Source organism: Rattus norvegicus, chromosome 13 (genome assembly GCF_036323735.1).
Source record: "Rattus norvegicus strain BN/NHsdMcwi chromosome 13, GRCr8, whole genome shotgun sequence".
In the NCBI taxonomy this organism is placed as follows: Eukaryota; Metazoa; Chordata; class Mammalia; order Rodentia; family Muridae; genus Rattus; species Rattus norvegicus.
Window position 1 is genome coordinate 95,399,554 of NC_086031.1, and position 21,027 is coordinate 95,420,580.

The 21,027-nt window shown below is 40.7% G+C and overlaps 1 protein-coding gene across 8 annotated transcripts in view; it reads right to left on the reverse strand.

Moving 5' to 3' along the window:
• The window catches only part of Nvl (nuclear VCP-like), a 53,102-nt gene that overhangs the window by 14,165 nt on the left and 17,910 nt on the right, over window positions 1-21,027 (reverse strand). For 7 of the 8 annotated variants that reach the window (NM_001105980.1, XM_006250367.5, XM_063272169.1 and 4 more), the window contains 7 exons: window positions 19,636-19,737; window positions 14,875-14,992; window positions 12,264-12,408; window positions 8,974-9,223; window positions 6,192-6,410; window positions 4,588-4,692; window positions 1,970-2,032 (listed from right to left, as the gene is read on the reverse strand). In NM_001105980.1, coding sequence (NP_001099450.1) covers window positions 1,970-2,032; window positions 4,588-4,692; window positions 6,192-6,410; window positions 8,974-9,223; window positions 12,264-12,408; window positions 14,875-14,992; window positions 19,636-19,737 — 1,002 coding nt within the window. Of the gene's footprint in view, window positions 1-1,969; window positions 2,033-4,587; window positions 4,693-6,191; window positions 6,411-8,973; window positions 9,224-12,263; window positions 12,409-14,874; window positions 14,993-19,635; window positions 19,738-21,027 lie in introns of those variants that run through there. The other variant, XM_063272170.1, reaches the window with a different exon arrangement.

Sequence of the window (21,027 nt, forward strand, 5' to 3'; positions counted from 1 at the left end):
GGAGAAAAATAAAGGGAACAAATGTTGCAATCACAATTTAATTAAAAGAGTAATGAAAAATTGAAGTCATATAGATGTCAGGATTTCTGAAAGTGCTAAACCGTATGCAACTGCTAATAATGCTAAATCATTTTGACCTATAGAAATAACCAATTGTACTGGACACGGTGGTATACTCCTAATATCTCAGTATTTGGGAGGTTTTGAGACAGAATAATCACCAGTTTCAAGTACATAGCAAAGCCCTGTCTTAAAAAAACACAGACAGCCAATTAAATATTTAATCAAATCAGCTGTTTTTGATTTTGTTTTCTGACAAAATGAATTAGTTTAAAAAAAATTCTGGGGTTGGAGAGATGGCTCAGTGGTTAAGAGCACACTGACTGCTCTTCCAGAGGTCCTGAGTTCAAATCTCAGGAACCACATGGTGGCTCACAACCATCTGTAATGGGATCTGATGCCCTCTTCTGGTGTGGCTGAAGACAGCTACGGTGAACTTATAAATAGTAAATCAATTAATCTTAAAGAAAAAAAAAATCCCATAATTCTATCGTAGTCTAAACCCAATTTCCTATTTCTCAAGTAATAAAATAACCAGGAGAAATTGGTACACATCCAACAGTATTATTAAAATATACAAATCAAATTGATATCTACTCCCATGCATAAACAAACAAACACTCTTGCTAAAATGGGAAAAAACATTTTTACACAGCAACAGCGGAGTCCGGGTGAATGTGTAAGGCATCTCATAGTCATAATGGCTTATTCCATGCAAAACTCTAAATTTAAATAAAAACATTAAGTTCAGGCAATCCATACATAGCTATCCATAAGTGGCAATAGATCAGACTGAGTAATTAGGCACTTTATAGGTAAGGACAAGGTCTTCCTCTTTGGCCACACATAAAATAGCTTGAGTAGTGCAGCAATGTCCAGCATACACAAGGCCAAGAGTCATTATAAAAAAGAAAAGGTTTTACAACTAACACTTTTGGGATGGGGAGATAAACAGCTTGCTGTGCAAGCATGAGGATCTGAGTTCAATTCCCAGGACCCACATAAAAAAGACAAAAACCAAATATGTAGTGGCTAGAATTTATAACCCCAACCGTGAGAGAGAGATAAAGGAAGATCCTTGGGGTTTGCTGATCAGCCAATCCTGACCAATCAGCAAGCTCCAGTCTACTCAGAGGCCCTGTTGCAATAAAACAAGGTAGACAGAACCCGAGGATCATCACCAAAGGTATTTTTCTGGTCTCCCCCCACACCTATGCACCCTCCAATACATACAACACAAACATACTCTACTACTATTAGATATTCACTCTTCTCATTTATTTATCTTGTGTATGTCCAGGGAGGCACGCCAGAGCTGAGACAGCTCAGATGATAAGTGCCTGCACACAAGCATGAGAGCTCAAGTTCAATTCCTGGAACCCACTGACAGAGCTGGGCACTAGGGAAGCAGAGCAGGCATGTTCCTAGAGTTCACTGTCCAGCAGTGCAGTCTCACAAGACCTAGGTCACAGTAAGAGACCCTATCTCAAAACACAAGGTGGACAGGTTCTGAAGAATACCCTGCAAGGTAGACCCCTAACTTCCATACACAAGTGCATCTGTGCACATGCATTAGTGTACACACGTACACACACGTACACACACACACACACACAAATCATACTTCACACGCTGTTCAATACATTTGAAGTGTCTGACAAATAGCAGAGAACACAGTTCAATAACTGTAAGAAATCATTTCTATTTTAAAGCACAAGTTCATAGTTTAATAGATTTCCTCAAGAAAGCATTACAAACCCTGTATGTCATAGCAAGCTCAATCTTCAACTCTATAACAGAGGTTTTGTCAAAATGTCACAACTGTCCAAAGATGTGAGAGCAGAGTCCTATAATTAGAATCGGCACATTTTATTTTAATTAAAATAATGGCTTATGCCACGTAACTTACCATATTTAATAATTCAGGGCCTTTGACAGATATAAAATTTAGTCCAGACTCATTTGCCACAGCCTAGTCAGAAGAAATAAAAAGACGTAAAACAAATAGGAAAAAACCCTTTTGTACTACACACACACTTACGTTGGATGGTCATACATTAAAAGAAACGTGGCAGGTATACACCTTTACTCATAGCAATCAGAGGCAGAAGCAGGCACACCTCTGAGAGTTCAAGGTCATTCTGCTCTAACACAAGCTCTAGTCAACTGAACTGAGGTCCCACCTAAATAAAGAAAAGCACTTTAGATGGTGATTGCAAGTTTAAGTTGTGAGATGAATGCTCACACTCTACTAATGGCACAAACCTTTAGAAAGCCACCTTAATATCCTTTTAAAATGTGCATTCTATTTATGGAAAAATGATTTAGGACTATTCTAATAAAATTACTGGTAAATATGAGACTATATAATGTAATTGGATTTTTGTTTGTTTACTTGGTTGGTTTGAGACAAAGGTTTCATGTGGTCTAGGCTAGCATCAAATTCATTGTGTAGCAGAGGATAACCTTAAACTATTGATCCTCCTGCCTCTAGCTCCCAAAGTACTGGGGTTATAGGCATGTACGACCATATCTATATCACCATATAAACTATAAAACAGCTCTATGGCAAACTACAATTACACTCCATTAAAAATGTGAAAACTTTTCTTACCTCTACCTATGTGTGCATGTGTAGGTGTGCACGTGCATTACAGCACTCTTGTGGAGGAGTTTGTTCTTTTCTTCCACAGTGTGGGTCCTGGGAGTGAACTCAGGCCATGAGGCTTGGTGGTAAATGCCTTACCCTGCTCACTGGCCATCTCTTTAGCCCAACGTATCAAAAATATTGTATTCGGGGCTGGAGAGAAGGCTCAGTGGTAAAAGCACTGCTGCTTTTCCAGAGGACCTGGGTTTCCCAGCACCCAAATGACAGTTGGTACAACACTCTGCAAAACTCCCGTTCCAGGGATTTTGTTGCTGTCTTTTTGGCTCTCTGGGCCCCAGGAATGCATATTGTACAACTGATGTTGAAAATAAAAATATTATATTCAGGAACTAATGCTAAGCAAGAAAAGTGTGTTTAAAGACCTTTTATTTGAAGCCAGGTATAATAATACACACTTATAATCCCAGCACTCAGGAGGCTAAGATAGAAGGATGATCTGAAAGCGTCTGAGGTCAGCCTGCATACATGAGTTCCAGATCAACCTAGAATACAGAGGAGGACACTATTCCCTGAAATTAAAATAAAGTTTTACATTTCTGGAATGTATACATATTATTATTGTTATGATTTAGATTATGAAACATGTCCCAGAGGTTTGTATGGTTAAAGGTCTGAGTTTCTGCTGACAGTTTTGAGAAGAAATTGGATCCTAAGAGATTTGACCTAAACGACAGATTAATTGACACATTAACAATTTGATCTCCTACGATGTGCCTAGTCCTCCTGGAACTTGATATGCCAAGGTGGGTTGATATCCATGGGAGGCCTCCCTTTTTCTCAGAAGAAAGGGAGGGCAGGAGGAAGGGAAGGAAGAGGGAAGGATTGTGAGGACAGAAGAAAAGGAAGCTATGACTGGAATATAAAGTAAATAAATTAAATTAATAAAAATAATAATTCAATCTCCTGGAGTGGTAGTAGTACATGCCTTTAATCTGGGAGGCAAAGGCAGGCAGATCTCTGTATGAGAACAGCTTGCTTCCAGAAGGGAGTTCCAGGATAGCCAAGGTTACACAGAGAAACCTTGTCTGGTGGGATTCGATCTCATGACTGAGAGGTAGTGGGATGTTTGAGAATGAAAGTCATTAGGGGCACATTCTGGAAAGACTTACCTTGTCCCCACTCTCTTTCTAGCTATTCCTCTCTCTGCTTCCTAAGTGCCACATGGTGAGCTACTTTTCTCTGTTACCCTTCTGACATGGTACCCTCCCCACAGGCATAGAAACACAGTTCTATGCCTGTTTCTGGACTAAAGTCTCAGAAATCATGAGCCTTCACATGTCTGTATTTGAACACACCACCAAAGCTCATTAACAAGTTACCTTGCATATATTATATCTTGATATGCATAAAAGAAAGACATCTGGGACTGATTACCAAACACAACAGTGGTAGCACAAAGCAGTAGCAGAATAGAAATGGTTTTCCCTTTTGCTCATCTATATTTTCTATTACAGAAAGTTTCTTTCATGTATCATAAAGAACATAGGAGAGAATACTCAATAATAAAACAAAAGCAACGAAGGAGATCAGCTGCAAGCTAAAGTGAGATAACAATACTCGGACAACGGGAAGGTCAGAACGACTGAGCCAGAGCACTGTAATTCACAAATGTTGCAGCTCTGAGAAACACAAGAGGCTTTTTGTCTTTGGGGGACAGGACCCTTTGATTCCTTCTTTCTAAGGAATGAGAGTGACACAATCAATTAAAACCATTTTGTTCTAAAGGACAATGTAGAAAATTTTATTGCAAAAATCCATTTTGCTAAAATGGATTTCTAACCAAGTGTATACCAGGATCTACTTCGTGATGTTACTTAGACCTTCACGATCCTACTGAAGGCAAGAACTGCAGCCCGTACCTTTGCCAGCAGCGTTTTCCCACACCCAGGAGGTCCGGCTAGGAGGACACCAGCTGGGGCCACCAAACCAAGAGCCCTGAACTGCTCTGGGTTTCGAACAGGTGCCTAGAAGAAACAATGGCAGCTGTGATCACTGCAGACGCTCACTTTACGCTGAATGTGCAAACGTATTCATCTCTACAGTCAGCCTTGACCACAAAGCCTAAATGACGGTGGCTGGTCAATTCCTGCTTTAGACTCAGGTAACACAGTACATGGCGACAAACAGGAAAGGCTCTCTCTTTTCTTTTACCTTTCTTTTTTGGAGACATGGTCACACTATAGATTCTAGTTAGGCTTCATCTCAATGTGTAGACCAGGCTGGCCTCAAGTCAAAGATCTGCCTCTGTCTCCTAAGAACGAAGGTTAGAGGTATGTACTACCACATCAAGCCAGACACCGTTCTTGAGGAACTTATACATACATGTAAATTATGAGAACATTTATCATTAAAATGTGCATGCCAATGTATAGCCAGATAGAGGACAATCTCCGGCCCTTGCCTTCCACCTTCCATGAGGTAGGGTCTCTTGCTTTTTCTGTTGTGTATACCAAGCAGGCTGGCCCACAAGCTTCCGGGGACCCTTGCTGTCTCTGCCTCCCGTCACCAGCTTGGGAGTGTTGTAGTTACAGACATTCACTACTGCATCTGGTTTAACATGGCTTCTGGGGACACAAACTCCATTGAACTATTCTCTTCCCAGGACAAGATAAACTATTTCAATATATTAAAGTCAAGTTTTATAAAATCAACCAAATTTCTAAGTTATGAAAGTCCAGGTGACAACTTTCTCAGGGAAACCAATTAGGGACAACAGAAGCAACAAGCCCTAGACATGGTTAAAAGCCACACGTGCTTGCTCTCTGCAACCCTAGTGTGCTTTTCACATTTGGTAGTGCATACCTCCTAAATGGAGCACAACTCAATTAAAATGGTCAGTAAGCAGAAAAGTCAAAGTAAACTAAAATCAATCCAAAGTTTCACAGGCATAGAAACTGCCTTCACCCTGTTGACTATGACCAAGAAGGTGGTTTTCACATATACTGGCCTTGAATGAAACCTGAATTTGTTTTTCTTGAACTCACGACGTAGTAACCAAACACAACCATAATGAGGAGTAGGAGACATCTCAATGGAGTGACACCTCACTGCTGAGACAGGTTAAGACTTAAAAAGATGACAAACTGAAGCTGAATCTCCTATTACAATATTTGAACTGGATCTCAGTAACGTTATATTTTAAATCATACATTTGGGGGCTGTAGAGATGGCCCAATGGTTGAATACTTACTGCTCTTGCAGAGAACCTAGATTCATTTCCCAGCACCCACAAAAAGTGGTTCTCAATAATCTACAATACCAATTTCAAAGGAGTGATGCCTTCAGACCTCTGCCAGTACCAGACATGCACATGGTACACACACATACATGCAGGAAAAACACCATACACATAAATAAAAAGTCTAAATCTTTTAATGACATAAAAAATTAGACACGCATGAGATTTTCTCTTCGATGTTAACTCACGAGCGATGCCAATGGCCCTGAGAGCTGGTACACTTACCAATATTGCCATGGTGAGCTCCTCTCTGATATCTTCCAGGGCACCGACATCAGCCCATGTCACATTAGGGACAGTTACAAAGCCTTCCCTTTTGGCAGAAGGCTGGACTTCTGATAGAGCAACAATGAAATCATTTAATTCAAGGCACAGTCCTTGCATCTGCTCCTCTGAGATGGGATCTTGGTCTCTTAGCAACCCCAACAGCCTTTGCAATTCATCCTTTAAAGATAACAGTTAAAGGAAAACAATGTGAACCACAAAGTTACATGTAATTTAAATAAGTATTCCAAGATTCCCTAAATTATAGTGAATTTAATGAACTAAGCATTATAATAATTTGAGTCTACACAAGATATATTTCTTTCTGAGAAGATCGTATATTTGGTGAAATAAAGAAAAATCAATTATAATCAAGACATATAAAAATAATTTCTAGTCGGTATTAGTGGCCAATGCCACTCAGTCACCTACAGCTAACATATAAGTTTGAGGCCAGCATGGTCAGAGACAGAGAGGGGTGGTGAGGAGGACAGATTGATTTGATACAAAATATATCTCTAAATTTTAAAGCTAGGGTTAGATAATGCAGACATAGGCAGTTGGCCAATATCCACTTCATCAATTCCATTTCATTTCTAAAAACTCATAAGCAGCTGACTTAAGATGAAGGTATTCTGGCAACAATGTAAATTTATTTTAAGTTTTTGTAATACTTTATCAACCAAATCCACAGTGGGGAACCTTCCTAGTTCAATGAATAGTGAAATTAAAAAGCAGAGTTCTTGCTTTGTGAAGAACATGAAGGTACAGAAACACACACACACACACACACACACACACACACACACTCACTCACACACACACTCACTCACACACACACTCCCTCCCGCCCCTCCCCAAGTCAGGGTTTCTCCACGTATCCCTGGCTGTCCTGTCCTCAATCTGTAGACCAAGCTGGCTCTGAGCTTACAGAGACGCACCTGCCTCTGCCTCCTGAGGATCAGAGGCTCGCACCACCACCTGGCAACATTTCCTTAATTCATGTGGATATGTGTTCTGCCTACATGTATGTGTGTGTTCCATACGTGTGTCTGATGCCTGAAGAAGCTAGAATAGGATGTTGAATCGTCAAGGACTAAAGTTATAGACAGTTGAGAATTGCCATGTGGGATGCTGGAATTTGTACCCAGATCCTCTGGAATTACCAGCAGCCAATGCTCTTACCAGTGAGCCATTTCTCCAGTCCATTTTATATCTTTAATCATTCTGAAACCAACATGTATATCTATAGACAGATATTTGCTTTCTGCTAGGAAAGTTAATACTAGTAACAAATATTAAAAATGAAATAACCTGTACTGGACTCAGACAAATTATGAAGCTAGGTAAGATTATGCAGCAAACTGCTGCCATTAAAACTGCCATAACAAAACCAAAGAGATGGTTAGCACTGCCTGTGATTCCAGAGGACCCAGGTTCAATTCCCAGCACCCACATGGCAACTCACAACTGTGTGTAACTCCAATTCCAACAGATCTATCTAATTCTGGCTTCCTCAGACAGCAGGCATGCATGTAGAGCACAGACATACACTCAGGCAAACACTAATACACATAAAATAAATCTAACAATCAAAAACAATAGCATACCTGTGAATGTATTATTATTTGAGAAATTCTGATATTTATAGAGCTCTCTTTTATTTCTCCTTACGGTCTCTCTCTAAGATGTTTAAATGCAGAGCCTGGTTTTTCATTGTATCTAGCACTTAGAAGAATTCCTAATAGATATTTATTAATAAAAACAAGCCAAACTTGGATTAATGCAAGCCCCATATTTAAGCTCAGTTCATATAAAAGTTAAATTGAATAAATAAGTTTTAAAACACAGCTCTAGGGCTAGAGAATTGGTTCAGTGTTTGAGAGTTCTTACTGCTCTCATGGAGGACCTGGGATTGATTCCTAGCACACACAAGTAACTCACAACCAGCTGTAAATCCAGTCCCAGGGAACAGAAGCTCCCTTCTGACTTCCATGGGCAATGGAACACATGCCTGCACATATACATGTAAAGGTAAAACACTCAAACATATAAAATAATAAAATCTAAGAGAAAAAGGAGATACAGCTCTGCTTAGTAGACTCAGGTGAATCTCATAATGCATCACGCACTCACATGAAGTTTATACCACTTGCCAGTCTGTGCATGAAGATACAGTCATCTAACTGAAAATTGGGAAATTTAAGTATTTCTAGGAATCCTGTAAGACTATATCTTTACAGATTAAAAAATTTGAGATTGAATTTTTGAATCAACCAATCATCAACTCAGGTCAAAATTCTGCATCATTGCCATGACGGCTCATGCCCATAATATGTTAGAAGTTGAAGCTTTAAGTTAGTCAAAGCTATGGTTAAAAAACAAACAAAACAAAGAAAAAACCCTCTACCTCAAAATAAACAAAAAGAGAAAAAGAAAATTAATGACAGATTCAAATAAGGAAAAAAACCCAACTGATTTAGAACAAAAGACCTGGATTTGGTACTGGCTTTGCAAGGCAGACAGCAGGCAGGTGTGGGAAAGTACAACTTAAGTGTCTCTGACCACACAAGGAAACCTCCGACCCAGATCACATAAAGCTCTTACGACTTACCAGCTTCCCCAGAGTCACATGAGTGCCAATGCCTTGGCAGGAGCTGCGGACGCTCTGTGGAAGGACTAAATGTGCCTGTGTTCCTGGCATGAGCACAAGGTAAGAGAGAAAGAACTGAGGAGCACCTACCTGTGTTTCAGAAGGGGGCTCTGCTCCCAGGCTTCTCCCCTGCTCTCCGTCAGAGGGCAAACCCCCAGTCTCAGGCTCTGTCCTCTGCTGCTCCTGCCGTCTCATCAAGACCCTGTGCACCGCACACACGGCTGCCTCTCGACAAAGAGCCATCAGGTCAGCACCAACAAAGCCTGGTGTCAGGTGTGCTAAATGAGAAAAATTAAAGGTTTCTGGAAGTCTCAGTTTTCGGCACAAAGTTTGGAGAATTCTGCAGAAAAGACAGTTTAAAAAAAATTCAGACTCTATGACTGTTAGTAAAAGTAAATTCCTACCTATATTTACTGAAAGCTTATACATTAATCCATACTGATGGTATCATAATGAATGCTACATAAGATGAAACAAATCACTCAATAAATGCTCATTACTACAACTCCATGCCCAACTCTCTTTATTCCAGAAAAGCTTATACTAACAATCTGTTTATTGGGAACCATGCTATGCACTATAAAGACTATAAGCACAGGTCTGTTTGTTTCTTTTATCCACTTTTAAGTGTTTTGCACTATCATAGAGGAAAGAGCTTATGGGGATATACTTACAGAGCAAATAAAATATGCAGGTACCAGAAAGAGAAACCACACTCAACCCATACTTCATACTATGTAGCACTAAAAGCTTGCCCTCCCCCTCAAGACCACCGCAACGGGGTCTTAGTATGTAGTCCTTGCTGGCCTGCAACTTGGTATGTAGAGCAGGCTGACCTTGAACTCAGACTGCCTCGGCCATCCAAAAACTGGAATCGATGTCATGTCCCATCATGTCCAGCTCCACAGGTTATCTTTACAAGTATATTACTCCTTATACAAAAGGAAGGTTTCACAGTGATATTTATCTTAGTACTTCAAACATCCAACATTGGATTTTGAGGCAGGGTCTCATGCAACTCAAGGTGGTTTCAAACTCTCTATGCAGTGGAGGATGGCCTGGAACTCTTGATCTTCCTGCCTCTACCTACCAAGCACTAGGATTACAGATCTGTGTCCTCATCTTACATTAGGATAGCTACTGTTCCAATTTTCATCATTTCCTGTAAAATGTACATTCTGGCCTAGAACTAGCTCAGACTAGGCTCAAACTTACAGGTGTCTGCCTGCTCCCTTCCGATTGCTATACTCTTAACCATTCATTTACTGAAGCATTCATGTCTACAGTATAAATTAATAAGTATGTGATTATCTGTGATTGTATCACAATTTATGAAGAAAGAGGATGAATGGAAAGTATAAACAACCCAGTAGAAGACACAAAATAAAAACAACTCTTCTTCCCAAAGAGCTATAATTATGAGAAGCAAAGTCATTTGCTTGCTGGAACACCAAAGAAGCAAAGGCTGGGAACAGGAGTATTAAAGTGTGGGGCCAGAAGCACAGCACAGAACCTAAAGCAGAAACGTCGGCTGGAAACCTGAATAATACAGTAAGAGCACGTGGGCATGTGCTCCACTCTTTCAACCAGAACACCACGAGTGTACTCTCTGAAGAAACCAAGTCAGGAAGCAAAGCTCGACGTCTGGCTCAATGTCTGTGCATGTGTGCACAGTTTTCTTCAGCCTCCTTATTAGCCTGTCAGACAGACTTATACTATAGCACCACAGTACTGTCTGGAGATCCGTGACTGAAACTCCAAATAGACTCAACACAGACACATACTCGAATTTGATCTATGAAAAAAGTGAAAAGAAGGGACAGAAGAAGGAAAGGGAGGGGGAAGAAATGACAACAAGCCTAACCTTAGCTCAGTCAGACTGAACTACGTGTAAATACTGTTATTTTGCATTTGCCTTCCAGTTTCTCAGGGACATAACATAACACAGACCAAAACAAACAAACACACATACACACAGAAGGAGAAAAACAAACCTTCAGGAAATAAAAAAAATGTAGTTCAATGGTAAAGCACTTGCCTAGCATGTGGGAGGACCCGGGCTCTTATGCTAAGAACTACAATAAAATCCTGTAACAAAGTTAACAAAGAAAACACAAAGTTTAACAAGAGTGAAAAGTCCAGAAATAAGTCACCCGAGCTAGAGTTCGTGCGGACAGTGGGGCTGACAGTGGGCTGTGCCTTCACTTTTAACTGTGGCAGCCCCAGATGTCAGAAGGGCACGGTGTCCACAGCACCAGTCGCTTCCTCTCTTGAGAGTGCCTCTTTCCTGTCTAATAAACTGTCCCTACATTATCACAATTTATAGTCGTTGTTGCTGTTTTGTTTCTTAAAGAATGGCATAGAGATAAAGAGGGCTTTTGGGCACCAAAGAGCTTTCCTTTTACCCTTATACATCATTTCTCACTGCTGAAAAATAGATCTGGACAAATGAGCCAGAAAAAAAAAAAGATTCTATTAAAAGGAGAGTCTAAAAGGACAATACTACACTTCAGAGCTGGCAAGACAAACCTTCTCAGTGGACACAGAGGGAAAAAATGGAGCCTAGAGTGTGTTAGCCAGCCTTCTATCACTAGAGTGTGCTAGCCAGCCTTCTTCCACTCTGGTGAGACCTAAGACAAACAGCTAATAAAGAAAAAGGTGGATTTGGGCTCGGTTTTGCAGGCTCTGGAACATAACCAGATATTTACTTTTTTTTTTTTTTTTCCGGAGCTGGGGACTGAACCCAGGGCCTTGCGCTTCCTAGGTAAGCGCTCTACCACTGAGCTAAATCCCCAGCCCCAGATATTTACATTTTTTTTAGGCCTCTCACAGGGAGGGAGAGCTGCATATCATATGTGGTCCGGCAAACTTGCTCTCTTCACAACTAGAGAGTAAAAGACGGCAAAAAAGGAGGTGAGGCCACCAGGGTCCCTTCATCCCATTAGAGGCCATTACCCCAAAGACTGGGAGACTTATCTCTAGGCCACATCTCCATAAGGTTCCACAAAACCTTCACCATAAGGTATTTTTGGGTGGTGTTTTGAAACAGCAACTACAACAAAAAAAGAAAATGTTTTTGAAATGTAACACTACCTTTAATCCAACAACCCTGCTTATATGCTTATATAAAGAAGTTCAAAGCTAGACAAGAAAAAGGAGAGGGAAATGATTTTATACACACACACACACACACACACACACACACACAGAGAGAGAGAGAGAGAGAGAGAGAGAGAGAGGGAGGGAGAGAGAGAGAGAGAACACAATGAAGAGGCAAGAGACAGAGAGAGAGATATCAAGTACATGGTATTTCTTAGCACTTATTTTCAATACTAACTCAAATACTGGTACACGAACAACATCGTTCTATAAGAACAAACCTTTCTCTGGATGCCTCATCTGGGATACCCAAGCAGACTTCTCGATCAAACCTTCCCGCACGTCTCAGAGCAGGATCCAATGAGTCTGGCCGGTTAGTAGCTCCAACAACTAGGACTCGGGCTGTAGCTGCCACGTTATTCAGATCTAAGAACAAGATGTAGAATGCAGAGAAGACATCTGGTATTTGAAGATAACAATGTGTACACAGTGATTTGAAAGGTGGAGAGAATTTGTGTAATCTTATATATATTTACAGGCATTTATTGTTGACATAATAAGTGTAACGATAAAGACTGCCTTTCTTATCGGTAATTCACAATCTACTGAGGAATATAAAGTGTATAAGGAAACACAGTGAAAGACACGGTTCAAAAAGTTTAATGACAATTAGGATAAACTATAATAGAGCAAGAGAGAAGACAGTGGCGGCTTCATGGGAGAAAGCACTCAGGAAAGTCTAAATGGCTTGTTAGCATGGTTTCTGCCAGCAGATGCAGAAGTTAGCCAAGTCCTACAGAGAGCAGCAGCATGAGTGAGAGGAGGCCCAGACAATGGCCTAGCAGTGGGGCCTGGGAAGACAGCAATGATGTTCTGCAGGCAAACCGGGAGGGGGTAAAGAACAGCCCAAATGCTGCAGAGATGGCTCCCAATTAATAGCACTGACTGCTCTTCCAGAGGTCCTGAGTTTAATTCCCAGCAATCACAAGGTGGCTCACAACTACCTGTAAAGGCAGCCAATGAACTCTTCTTGTTTCAAAAAAAAGTAAGAATTAAAAAAAAAAAAAAAAAAAAAGGAACAGCCAAGCCACTCTGGCTTTCTTTAGAAATAGATTTTTAGAAATGAATATTTCTAAATTTTTAAATTTAAATTTAAATTTTGTCTTTTCACAAATATTCTGTCAGCCTTATCTTTTGTAAATGTTCTGTCAGCTGAACTAGGGGACAGTCTAGGTTATACTGCCTCATAGTTTAACACAATATTCAAATGCTAAGTACAATGTAAATAATGGAGATACACACACACACACACAAACATACACACATGTATATTTATTTATTATCTGATTAGGAAGAACCTATGAAAAGCTTTTCTAGAATATAGGCCTCAAAAACATGTCAGAAAAAAGATAAAAACAAAGTAGCACAAGGCACTAGGGGAGAAATTCAGTAATAGCTAGCTTGCAGAGCTCGCACCAGGACTCAGGTTCAATCCCCTGCACAAAAGGTTAAATACAAGTAATTTACAACTGGGAGCCATAAGAATGGGGGGTAATGTTTTAAGACAGGCTTACTGTGTGACCAGGCAGGGCCTGAAATTCACTACATAACCCAGTGTAGCTACAACTCATGTCATTACCCTGTCCCAGCCTATGCATTTGGATAATTCATTACAGGAATATGACAGTACGACACGTGTGTGTGTGTGTGTGTGTGTGTGTGTGTGTGTGTGTCTTTCTCTCTGTCTCCCCCCCCCCCCCCCCGTTGTTGTTGCTGTTTTTGGTTTCCATGACATATTCTGGCTGGCCTCAAACTCTACTGGTAGGATTGTTTCCATATAATGGAAATGCTAAGTGTTAAATTTGCATAGTAAATTTAAAAAATATCATTAACAGTGAAAAAGAAGTAACCCAGCAGTTAAGAGCTCATATTATTAGTACAGAGGACCCTTCTTTGGTTTCAAATACCTAGGCCTAAAGGCTCAAAATGACCTGTAAACATGAGGGTCTTTGAAGGCCCTGTATTCACACACACACATATATACTTAAAATAACTTTTTTGTGGAAGGGAGATAGAGACAGGGATTCATTTTATAGCTCTGGCTGGCCTGGAGTTCACTATGTAGATCAGGCTAGACTTGAACTCACAGAGATCTGTCTACTTCTGCCTCCTGAGTGCTGGGATAAAAGGCATCAACTAGGCACAAGTAAAAATATTTTCTTAAAAGGTAAATATAAATGCACTAAAATGTCAACATTTCTTACACAAACATATCCTTAAAGGTCATCAGTAGGTACTATGCAACCCTGAAAAACATACACAGCAAAAGCAAATATGAGTACACACATTTAATTACTACAGAGTAGGGACACAGCTCAGGTAGAAAAGTGCTTGATATGCAAGTGTGAGGTCCTGAGTTTTAATCCCAGAACCCACATTAAAAAACAAACAAACAAACAAACAAACAAACAATGCATTCAGCATGGCAGATTTGTAAGCCCAGTGCTGGGGAAGTGCAGACAGGCAGATCCCTGGGGTTCACTGCTCAGCTAGCCTAGCCTATTTAGTATGTAAGCACCAAATCAATTCGATTAAGGGTGGCTTCTAAAGAATGCTATCTGAGATTGATCTCTGGCCTCCCTTCCCACATACACATGTATACACTCACACACAGGTACACCCACATACATACATACATACATACCTACAGTTCAATACAATTTGAAACGGATGGAAAATCTTTTACAGAACGATCCTATTTCATGAGAGTCACTGTTTAAGTGGCTTGCTCTCTCACGCGCGCGCACGCGCGCGCGCACACACACACACACACACACACGCACACGGCTCATTCTAAGAACTACATTATGTTAAAATGAGATCATTAGTTACCGTCCATGCAGGTTAGAAGCTGGGCCACGATCCTTCGTTCCATATCTTTTGAAGCAACTTCTCTTTTGGGGGTGATTGCATCAATTTCATCAATGAACACAATACATGGTGCGTTTGACTAGAAATAAAAATACCAAAACAATGTTATTGAAATATTAAAAAAACTATACAATAAATTCCCTATATTGGTGTATAACATTTATGTATTCTCTTTATTTTTAAAACTAAAAGGTTTAGTCACCAAAAGAATAACCATGAACGTGGCAGTTCACAATAATGCCTCTGATTGTTATCCGAGAACCAGATCCTTAAACAGAATTGATTGTGGTTCACGAAATAATCTTCTGAAGTTGTCCTGTAGTTAGACATATTTGCATGCACAGAAAATAAGCAGTAAATTTAAAAGTTCTCAACTCAGCACAGTAGCACACACTAAGAATTCTGGCCTTGGAGAGATCGCTGACTTCAAGGGTATCCTAGGCATTTCTAGTTCCAGATCAGACTGACAAGACAAGATCACCCTTCACAACACCAAATGAAAAAGTGTCAAACTAGAAAAACCCAAGTATGCTCAAATAGAAAAGTTTTTCTTTAACACAAAATCGTCTAAATATTTCATTCAGCTGTAAGGAGATCTTAAGCACCACAAGTTTTTTTGCATTTTGTTTTTTAAAATCTCTACAAAACTTACCATTTTGTCCGGTTTTAAGTATAATTCAGCGCCATTCCACGTTTTACACTACTGTGTAATCACCACCACCCACTTCCACAACTGTTCCCTTATTTTATACTGAAACTAGCAGTGACTTGTGTGTGTGTGTGTGCGCACGCGCACGCACACAAGTTTCACTGTATTAGTTAACACATAATCGGATCTTTGTGGGTGTTTTTCTGTTGTATCAGGTTTTAAAAATTCATGTTATTTAAAAAAATTTTAAAGTGTTTGAGTGTTTTGTCTATGTGTTTGCACAAAGTGGACACCTGGTACTAGCAAAGGAGAGAAAATTATGTGTGCCCCAGAACTGGAGCTAAAGACGGTTGTGACAATTGAGTGGATGCTGGATCCACACCTAGGGCTCCCCGAGAGCAATAGACGCCCCTGACCCCGAATTCTCTCTCCAGTCTCCAGACTCTTTTAATGTAAAAATAAACTACACACTAGAGTTTAGACAGAATATGTTAAAAAAAAAACAAAACTAAAGATTAATTAGCTACTTATAGTTAAGCTCACTGAGTCATAGAGAATAACGGTTGCTAGTGACCGGAGGAGGGTGGAATGGAGAATTCCTGTCTGTCAGCTACAGAGTTCATCTGGAGAAGATGCAAGAGGCCTAGAGGTGGGTGGTGGTAAGTGTAGGGCTGTTGAGATGTCTCGGCGGGTAAGGAGGGTGCTTGCTACTCAGGATGACCAGAGTGTGATCCCTGCTGTCCATGTGGTAGGAGAGAACAGATTCCCAGAAGTTGTACTCCCAACTTCTACATACACATGTGTTTACCTCTCCTCACACACATCATAAATAAATGCAGTAAATTTTTTTAAAAGTATTTAATGCTACTGAATGGTACTCCTTAAAATGGATAAAATGGGCAAAATAGTAGTTTGTGCTGGCAATTCCAGCACTAAGGCAGGAGGATTACTAGGAGTTTAAGGGCAACCTGGAATACAGACTGAGACTCTAACTCAAATTAACAAATGGCAACGAAGAGGCTAATATGCTTGCATGAGCATGCATGGGGAGACACACACAGACATAGACACAGACACAGACACAGACAGACAGACAGACAGACAGACAGACAGACAGACACACACACACACACACACGATAAAGTAAAAAACAAAAACCTAGGCTTACACTCTCAATCTTTCTTAGTTACTCCACAGTCAAAATAGTGACATTTATTGTGCACAGTCAGTTCAAAATGCCACCAAGTAACAGATACTTGGCCCAGCACTACCATCTTTCTCTGCCGATCTTCCTAATGACAATGCTTGCAAAGAACACCTATGACTGCTAGGTCAGTCACAAAATTAAAAGTGCAGAGCAATGGTCTCAGAAATAACCCCATTATTTTCTGTCAGTGACCTAGAAAACTCAGTGGGAAAGAGTAAGCGATGACAATCAGAACTTAGCAAAGGGACGGGTACCTATAGAAACATCTACCTTGCTGACACGGTCCCCTCGTCCACTTGGACTAGGGAGTGAGTGGCAGAAAACGCAGGTGTAAAACCACGTGCTTACCCACACCTGCATCAGGCACTGTTGTTACTCAGTACTGCATTACAGGGAGATGTGACACGAACTCATGACATAAATATGCCACTTTTCTTTGCATCCATGTTTGCCACTGTGTTTACCATGGATACAAACATTTCCACAGTGGTGTCCCCGCACCCAACCCCCCACAAACACACTCAGGCGCATACATGTGAGTGCTTGGCGCCCTGTTGGTGGAACTGTTGGAGGATTAGGAAGTGTTAAGTATTAAGGCCGTATTAGAGGAGGTGTGTCAACTGTGGCAAATTCTCAAGTATCAAAAGCCTGAGTCATTGTTAGCTCTCTCTACCTCATGCTTGCAGACTAAGATGAAGCTCTTGGCTCTGGCTCCAGAGCCAGGCTCATCTACCTGCTGCATGACGGGCATGAACTCTAACCCTCTGAAATTTTAAGCCCCAAGTAACCTGTTTTCTGTAAGCTGCCTTGGTCATGATGTCCTCTCACAGCCAGAGAAGAGTAACTAAGACACGGTAACTATCTGTACCACTTACATCCGTCTCTCAACCGTCCCGGTACCATCCGTGCCTTTCACTGTCAGCGTATATAACAAACCTAGATGCTAGCTGGCCTCTACTTCTCCCCATCTTAAAAGTACTCTTCTTTTTTTTTTTTTTTTTTTTTTTTTGGTTCTTTTTTTCGGAGCTGGGGACCGAACCCAGGGCCTTGCGCTTCCTAGGCAAGCGCTCTACCACTGAGCTAAATCCCCAACCCCAAAAGTACTCTTCTTGCTGGGCACAGTGACACAACACAGCATAGCATGCAGACTCATAAGCTTCAGGCCAGACTGATCCACAGTGTGTTCTAGACTAGCAATGGCTAAACAGAGACTTTCTTTCAAAACTTAATCAATGCTCTTATAATTTATATTATATGTGTATAGTTACTTACATTAATATTGCTGCTAAAATACATTTCAGCTTCAGGTAGTTACAATGGTTAGGCTTATGAGCAATTATATGCTTTAGATGCAAATAAAGACATAAAATTAAACCCAGTGTGGTGGTACACAACTGCAATTTCAACACTTGGGTAGAAAAGGAGGATCAGCAGTTCAAAGTCATCCTCAGTGACACGAGGAGTTTGAGTCCAGACGAGGTTACATAAAGCCCTGTCTGAAAGGAGTAAGGAAGGAAGGAAATGTGACACAAAAACTTTTCATCGCTTTTTAGTTTTAGTCACAGTGATGATTCGTGTCTGCTCAGGTGCAAACATCATGATTAACAGGATTCTTGCTATATACTAGACACAATGTTGAAGGTTTTAAAAGTTTTTTTTTTTTTTAAAGATTACACTGTAGCTGTCTTCAGATACACCAGAAGAGGGCATCGGATCTCTTTACAGATGGTTGTGAGCCACCATGTGGTTGCTGGGAATTGAACTCATGACCTCTGAAAGAGCAGTCGGGTGCTCTTAACCACTGAGCCATCTCTCCAGCTCCCATGTTGAAGGTTTTAAAGTAATTCCTTCAACTGGGCATGGTGACATATACCTATAATCACGACACTTGAAAGAGTGAGGTTAGAAGGTTGGTTGTCAGGAATTTAAGGCAGACTAGACGACATAGCAGCATACCATCTGAAAAAAAAAAATGAATCTTCTGATTTAAATGCTCAGTGACCCTATGAGAACTGGGTATTTTATCATCCCAGGTTACTGTTAAGAAATAGAAGGGAAAAGTTTCTTCTGATCACGTTATGTGCCGACATTTAACTGGTCCTCAACTTTCTCAATGAGAAGTTAGACATTTAACCACCATACTCTGCTGAAGATATAATTTTAATTGGATCCAAATATCCAGTTAAGGGCTGGAGAGATGGCTCAGTGGTTAAGAGCACTGACCGCTCTTCCAGAGGTCCTGAGTTCAATTCCCAGCAACCACATGGTGGCTCACAACCATCTGTAATAGGATCCAATGCCCTCTTCTGATATGTCTGAAGACAGCTACAGTGTACTCATATAAAATAAATAAATAATAAATAAATAAACCTTTAAAAAAATCCAGTTAAATTTTTTTTATAAATTTTGTAACAGAACCTACAGTCAGGTATAATTGCTCTCTCTCCGGTAAGAGAATTTTACTTTCACCCCTCTAATCATATAAACAGCATTTATCCTGAGTCTTACAGTGCTTGCATAATCCTAAGTATAATAATTCTTATGGTGTTTGCAAGTTGTTCAGTCAGACCTAAGCTGCAGAAACCAAGTAAATGAAGTATCTTCAGGGCAGTATGTTCTGACCTCTTAACTCTGGGGCAGCAGCCCACAGCTTGCCAGTACATGCCCGTCACCTGTACATTTGATTTCACACGAATCATTACATGGCCAAGAGTCTACACCATTAACTTCACTTTGAGTTTGTAGCACTTAGCATTTTTACAAAAGGAAGGTCAGTGAGCAGGATAAAGAACTCTACATCAGAAAAGCAGACTCTACTGAAAGCTTGCAGCGGGTGACAAGCTGGCATAAGCAATGGCTGACTCACCACGGCCTGGTCAAATAAATCCCTGAGCTTTTGCTCAGACTCTCCAGACACTCCCGACACGATCTCTGGGGCAGCCACTTTCAGAATCGGCAAGTCAAGCTCCTGTGCACAGAACAGAACAGAACAGACAAAGGCTACATGAGACGTACCTGCCCCGCACCCTTCCTACCCAATCCTCCCACCAAAATTAGGGAGGCTCTTTTTAAAGTTTTTAAAAAACATTTATTATTTACTGTGCATCCATTCATGTATGTGTGCAGGAATGTTTGTGCCACTGTTTACACACGGAGGTCAGAGGGCAACAGAAGTTGGTTCTCTCCTTCCACCTTGTCTGTTTCCTTTTTCAACAGCGGGTCACCAAGCACGGTGGGAAGCAACTGTACCCACTGAGCCATCTTTCTGGCCTCTACAATTTCCTAAGAAATTTCATCTCTGTACGTGAGCCCAATGACAAACACTACTCATAGTATGGAGAGATGGCTTAGCAGCTAAGAAGCACCTATGCAGAAGCTTAGGATGGTCCACAACGTCTGCGCCAGGGAATCCATGCTCTCTTCTGACTCAGTGGACACCAGACATGCACATGGCACATAGACATACACGAAGGCAAAATACTCACAAATATAATAATCTTTTTTAAAAAGCAAAGAAAAGGGGCTGGGGATTTAGCTCAGTGGTAGAGCGCTTACCTAGGAAGCACAAGGCCCTGGGTTCGGTCTCCAAAAAAAAAAAAAAAAAAAAGCAAAGAAAATCAGCTGAGTAGTAGTGGTGCACAACTTTGATCCCTCTCCACACTCGGGAGGCAGAGGCAGGCGGATCTGAGTCTGAGGCTAGCATAGTCTAAAGACTGAGTTTGATGACAGCCAGAGTTACAGAGTAACCCTGCCTCAAACAAATATACAAACATGTATGGATTTAGTCACCAATTGTAGTGGCTTACACCTGCAATATCAGCACTTTAGAGAATAAAGCTTTGAGTTCAAGGCTGGCTGGGCAAACAGTCTGAGACTGTGTCTTTAAAAGAAACCTAAAATGCAAATGTTGCCTTTATGGACTGTTATGTAGTGATCATAAAACAAATTTATTTTTAAAAAGACGAATCAAGGGCTGGAGAGATGGCTCAGTGGTTAAGAGCACTGACTGCTCTTCCAGAGGTCCTGAGTTCAATTCCCAGCAACCACATGGTGGCTCACAACCATCTGTAAAGAGATCCGATGCCCTCTTCTGGTGTGTCTAAAGACAGCTACAGTGTACTTATATACAATAAATGAATAAATCTTAAAAAAAAAAAAAAGAAAGAAAGAATGACCAGGATAAAAGAGAAGTAACTGCAATGTAAACTAAATGTTTATTTCTACAGTTAAGCTGTTTTGCTTTCCACCCAATTTTTGT